This window comes from Lates calcarifer, linkage group LG7_2 (assembly GCF_001640805.2).
Source record: "Lates calcarifer isolate ASB-BC8 linkage group LG7_2, TLL_Latcal_v3, whole genome shotgun sequence".
Lineage (NCBI taxonomy): Eukaryota > Metazoa > Chordata > Actinopteri > Centropomidae > Lates > Lates calcarifer.
Window position 1 is genome coordinate 7219798 of NC_066854.1, and position 6249 is coordinate 7226046.

General features: G+C 44.2%; 1 protein-coding gene across 1 annotated transcript; it reads left to right on the forward strand.

Annotated features, from left to right (window-relative positions):
- Positions 1-843: 843 nt before the first annotated feature.
- On the forward strand, positions 844-5989 carry LOC108872946 (zona pellucida sperm-binding protein 3). Its single transcript, XM_018660875.2, has 11 exons — positions 844-1348; positions 1447-1549; positions 2008-2126; positions 2203-2321; positions 2512-2615; positions 3322-3499; positions 3721-3838; positions 4697-4788; positions 4988-5085; positions 5568-5708; positions 5837-5989. The coding sequence occupies exons 1-11, from the start codon at positions 938-940 to the stop codon at positions 5962-5964; spliced, it is 1611 nt and encodes a 536-aa protein (XP_018516391.1). The 5' UTR covers positions 844-937; the 3' UTR covers positions 5965-5989.
- Positions 5990-6249: the final 260 nt, after the last annotated feature.

Genomic DNA, 6249 nt, shown 5'->3' on the forward strand with positions numbered 1-6249 from the left:
AGACTGAATTTTGAAAAGTACATAAAAATGATGCACAGTCCATCTAGAATATTTACAACTGAGGCTAAAAATCTTGGCTATTTCACCCAATAGCATCATATACTGTAGTTTCAGTGTCAGAGCAAGCACATCTACAATATATAGAGTGTATGTCCTACTTTAAAAAAACTAAGTTGAGTTTTGAGTGAAAAAATTAAGAGATTGAGAGGTTAAGCAGACCTCAAACACCTCTGTGCTGTCATTACTGGATGTCTCAACAGTGTCAGATTTATAACAGGTCGAATAAAAGAAAAACAGGGCATCTCAACCCAAATGTGTGATTGACACGCCTGCTGGCACAGGTTCAAGACACGCCCCTCGCTTCCTGTCTCATGTCACGCACACACTCATATACATTTGGTGGTGGTGACATTTGTGAAGTCTCACAGATGATCATAAATCTCAGTTTTTATGAGCAGCTCTGTTGAACTCTGTCGAACTGTTTGACCGCATCGCCTTGACATTCAAGACCACGTACAAAAACACGTGCAAAAAAAACCCTGCAGAGTTTTGATTGATTTGTCTCATGAGGGCAGTGAAAGCCACTCACTGTGAGGGTAGGGCCACTTTCTGTTTATAAAAGTCTTTGTGCATTACCATTGTGACAACTGGAGATTTGGCAGATGGCAGTGATTACCCTTAAAACATTTAAGGAATCTGCAATACGTCTGCTTTTTCCAGTGTTTTCCACACTAGAAATGTACACGATTATTTTAATTAAAGGCTATAAAGGCTCCAAAGGCAGCCATCAGCAAGACAGGAGAGGAAAGCTTTGAAGACTGAATCCTCTAGGCTGGAAACCAATCAAGTCATTAGGAGTAGGTGGAGTCAGAGCCAAGTTCCCATTCCTGAGTTTTGGTCAAAAGACAAGCAGCAGTTCTCCCTGAAAACTGTTGTAATGGGGCTCAGAGAAGCAGTTTTGTTAGGGTTTGTACTTCTCTTCTCATGTGGAAATCTTTGTGTTGCCTCACAAAACTTGTTTAACTCTAGCACCAATGAGACTCTGATCCAAACCCCCCGAGAGCAAGTGACAGCGAGCTCCCAGCTGCAGGCAGAGGATCATCAGTCAAACCGGACGGAGGAAAGTCATCCGGTCCACTCTCCCGTCAGCTACCGGCTCAGGAGCTACCGGCTCAGGCAGAAACCAGCCGGGCCTCTTGCGGAGCAGGTGCGACCTTTTCAAACCCCTGAGGGATCAGAGGCCAGAGAGCTGACCTCGGAGCAGCTGGAGCCGAGGGAAGCCATCCTTGCTCAGAAGGAGCTGATAAAAGGCCCAGATCTGAACCCACCTGTCAAGCAGGAATCAAAAGTACTATAAAAACTTTCTTATCTCTATGATTTCTATGCAGTATTTTTGATCTATGCACCCATTAAGTTCAGTGTAAATGAGTGTGAATGACTTTCTAGGTGCTGTTGAAGTTAGAGCAGAGGGTGCCTGTGCCGGCTGACAGCGTGGCTGTGCGCTGTGATGAGGCAGAAGTCACCGTAGAGGTCAAACAGAACTTCCTAGGTAATGGCTGCCAGTTAGTTATTTAAATTGATCAACCGTGTGTGTGTGTGTGTGTGTGTGTGTGTGTGTGTTTGGGAGGGAGGGGATGGCACCAGCACAGATCCATTTAGCATGTCTTTTGCTCTGATGTCTGAAAAAGAAAGGGCGAAGTCAGAGGCCTGAATTGGAAAATTGAATGGAACGGTGAAGATGGGACACTCAGCGCTGATTACTGCAAATGGCACAGACTATGGACTTGCCGATCAATACTATGTTTCCTCTTATTTCTTCACTCCGAGAGAAGGGGGCTTCTCGGTGCTCAAACGCTGACTTTACAGCGACGCATTAAGAAACCTTTTTATTTGTCCTGTAGCTGAACCTCCACTTGCCTGTGAGTGTTATTGACTGGGCCGGGGGAAAAGAAATGGTCCCAGGTAATGGTCTCGATTTAAGCTGTGCCTTTTCCTCTTTGTTCTTAGGGAACGGTCAGTTGATCCGCCCGAGTGATCTGACCTTAGGAGGCTGCGCCGCCCTGGACGCTGCTGACCACATCCTGCAGTTCCAGACTGAGTTACAGGGCTGTGGTAGCACAATGACCGTGTGTGGCTTTCTGCTTCCTGTCCATCCGTTTTTGTGTATTTGAAGCCGCTTTAACTGTCTTCTGCTCTCTTTAGATGACCAAAGAAGCCCTCATCTACTCCTTCTCCCTGCTGTACTCTCCAACACCCATCGGCAACACCTTCATTCTAAAGACTAACCCTGCTGAGGTGGTAATTGAATGCCACTATCAAAGGTAAAGCCTTATTATTTGGCATTTCTGCAGCTTGTAATTCCGTTCTCTCAACAAAAGACCTACAGACACCTTGTTATTGTCATGTTTACCTCTGTGTTATGTTATCCTGCCTCTGCTGCACACATTCTTCTTCCTCAATGAGCCCCCCTCTCTAGCGAAATGCCCGCCCTTCCTTTAATTGTCCTCACAGGAGGCATTACGTGAGCAGCAACGCCGTGAGGCCTACCTGGAAGCAGTTTGCCTCCGTCGCGCCGGCGGAACAGCAGCTGCGCTTCTCCCTGCGTCTCATGACAGGTGGGGACACGTCAAATGAAAAGCAACAAACCTAGAGCTGATATTCTGCGGTGGTGATGGTGATGGTGGTGGGGAAATAAAAACACACACAAACTCTGCTTTGCGGCAGGCGGCTTGGCTAATTTCCCCAGCGAAGGGGCGTAATTGCAATCACTCAAGGCCTTTGCAGACTTTTGCCGTGACTGTTAAAGATGCTAAACAGCGACTTGATAAACAGGAGTCCAACTTTTGATGCATGGTGATGAGCTGAAATTACATGCCTCGTAGTGCTGCAGCTGACCCAGCAGGGTCACCAGCACAATAAAGCGATCAATAAACAGCTGATTATGTTTTCTAATTAATTCCAAGCTACGTGCTGCAGACAGCGACTGCACCAAACCATTCATCTGAAAACGTTGGCCCTAACTGAACCTCACCACATCTCCTGTGATTTACTTATTGTAAGATTTGCATGGACTGGATGAAGGAAATTACAAAAGTTTTAAATGAGTTTTTGCAGGCGCAGATCCAGATTCATGATGATGTAATCCTTTTATTCCCTTCTTTAAAGTACTTTTCTCCTATTGTTTCAGTATCTATATCCTACTCTCTGCTGCTGCCCTGACCTGCTCTCCCCCCATGGGCATCATTTAGGTTCCTTCTAATCCGATTGATGGCCCCAGCATTACTTTTCCACTTATATGTTTTTCCTCCTGTATTTGATTAGAGGACTGGCAGTTGCAGAGGCCGTCCAGTGTTTACTTCCTGAGTGACGTGATGCACATCGAGGCGGCGGTGCTCCGGGGTCACCACGTACCGTTGAGGGTCTACGTGGACAGCTGCGTGGCCACGGCGAGCCCAGACCCCAGTTCCCAACCCAGATACCCCTTCATCAGCAACCATGGGTGAGAAGCTGGGGATTAGGAATTTGAACAGGCCAGAAATTAATTCTAAAGTGAGTGTGTTTGCCAAAAAGAGACAGGTAGCCATAACAATCAAGATTATATGTTTGAAAAATACAGTTGCATATCATATAAAAGCATTTATTGTCCTGTAAAGAGTTGGAATGTGTGGCTGGTTCTGTGTTTATGAATATGAATCCTGTGCCTGTATTTTGCCATATAAGGTGTTTAACTGATGCTAAGCTGACAGGAGCCAAGTCTTACTTCATGCAGAGGCGCCAGGAGGATAAACTTCACCTCATGCTGAAAGCCTTCAGGTTCCACCAAGATCACAGGAATTCGGTAAGTACAGCTAGTGCAAGATGGGTTTTTTTTTTTTTTTAATACAGTTTTAAATTTACAGATTGTGTATCATGTAGTCAGATATTTGACTTTTAAGGCAGATTTTCTTTGAGCCATCTGGTAACACGAGAAAGGTGTGTTTTGCAGCAGTTAAAGTGTCTTTAACCTTTTTTTTCCCCGGTCTCTTACGTGCTAAGTTGGCACGTAATATATACATTTTGAGGTGTTGTTTGAAGGCCGTGCTATCCTCAGAATACTCTCCAACTGAGGAAATGAGTGCCCTCTCAGGTAACATTAAACTCAGTAGACCAAGGAAGCCAAAATATCCATTAATATGAGCCGGTGTCAACTCGGAAAAGCCTTGGTGCATCGTATATTAGTGCTTAGGATGAATCTCAGCCAAACAGGAAGTTCTACTCCCAAATGCAACTGACGGCTTTAAAATCTGTCAGTGCCTTTAATTGAGGTGCAGTATGCAGGTATTATACAAAAGACAGAACTCGTATAAATATACATCTAATGGTTATATAAGCATACATTGGACCCGAAAGGAAAGGAAAAAGGGATATCATATACTACTATATTTTCAGCAGTAGACCATAGACTAGCCTTATTGTAAAAGGATGCAAAGTGAAACCATTTCAGCTTAAATTCCCTCTCAGATATATGTAACTTTGCCCGACTTGAGGTGTTGGATCACATCTTTCAATGGGCCTAGGTGGGTTCCTGTTCCTTTGTTACAAAATACGTCAAGTTACACTGATGAGATGCCACATGTGATATTTTGAGTTGTAGCGATCCATGATTAAGTCTGTACGTACTGTATCTAAATGTCCTTTAATGTATGTAACTTCATAGCTCTATATCACATGTCATCTGAAAGCGACAACAGTCTCCGTTCCCATCGACTCGCAACACAAAGCGTGTTCATTCCTGACCGAAGCTGACAGGTTAGTTCCCCCCTGTACTCGATAGGTGTTTGATTTCCTGGTCTGTTTAAATGATATTTGCAAGAACTCATCTCTAATCCTGTAACAAGCAAAAGTTGTTTGTTTTTTTTGTTTTTTTTTCCTGCATTACCCTGACTTTAATGCTATCAGAAGCTTTGCTCAGCCTCTCTAACAGAGTAAATCCTTTGGCTCTGGACAGATGGGTGGCATCAGGTGGAGACAATGAGGTGTGTAGCTGCTGTGAAAACAACTGCAGTGAGCAGAGGTGGAAAAGAAGCCTTACAGAAGCAGATGCTGGTACAGTTTACAAAGACAACACAACATCACACTCAGATGGATCCTGAGCTTTTGATAATAACCCAGGGGGTGATATTTTGATACCTTCCCCCATGCCTTTATGAGATCAGCTTTTACGTTTAGTAGGTATTAAAAATCGGTCACAAAAAAATTATTTTTATGTGCGTTTGGCTTTTTTATCGTTGTTATCTTTTGTAGCAAACCTCACCAATTATGTTAGAAAAGAACCCCAAACGGTGAAATAAAATCATCCCCAGACTAATAGACAAGCAGAGGTTCCCCCCATGTTTAGACAAGCTTACTTGCTTTCATTTGGCACACACTCAGTTTATGCATCTTAGGAGGATTTGATTTTGAGCTAATCCCTTTTAATTGTCCAACCAATCAGTCGTATCGTGAATGGTTGACTCAGCTGGCTAAATGCAGAGTAGTTGTTTTTTTTTTCCCACCTCCATCCTCTCCCCCCGTTGGTCTTCCTTTAGCTCTGCAGTGGGAGGGGATGGCTGCTCTGGGCCCCATCCTGCTGCTGGAGGAGAACATCCTACAAGAGGAGCTGACCGTCACGTTCGAGCTTCCTCCGAGGCCGGCCTCCCTGGTCCAAACACATGGAGTGAATCGAGCAGGTTAAGACACCAGTGGTGGTTCTCACACAAATTCACTTTTTCTGTTTCTTGTTTTGTTGTCTCTTAATTACTGATGCTAAACGCTGTAACGAATAGAACCGATAACATTTTTCCTCCTCCTCCCTTAGCCTCTTATCCGTCGATAGCCCTGCTGTGTGGAGTGGGTGCAGTGCTGGCTGTTGTGTTACTAGTTTTCATGGGTGCCATCAGTTGCAGCAGACTACACAAACCCTCTGGACACACTGTCTGTACCTGATTTAAGACAATAAAACATTTATAACCCAGCCTTATTTTTCTTTCTTTCTCTTTTGTATACAACCAAAGGAACACTGTTTTGGTTTTTTCTTCCACAGCTGAAATCGACCACCTCAAACTTGACTTCACCCAACAAGATATTCTCAACCTCTGTGGACTGTTTTTAGAGTTAAACTTACAGTATTTCTCTGCAGAAGATGGCTCTATTTGGTAGTACAGTCTGTTGCCTCGGGTGTTCTGTTTGCTTGCTAGGGTTAAAGAGGGGTTAAACTGTGATGTCCAGCCT

Coding starts and splice junctions, on each gene's coding strand:
- LOC108872946 (XM_018660875.2), top strand. CDS start 938: ATGGGGCTCAGAGAAGCAGTTTTGTTAGGGTTTGTACTTCTCTTCTCA. Junction 1,349..1,446: donor CTGTCAAGCAGGAATCAAAA/GTACTATAAAAA, acceptor ATGACTTTCTAG/GTGCTGTTGAAGTTAGAGCA. Junction 4,789..4,987: donor TTCCTGACCGAAGCTGACAG/GTTAGTTCCCCC, acceptor GGCTCTGGACAG/ATGGGTGGCATCAGGTGGAG.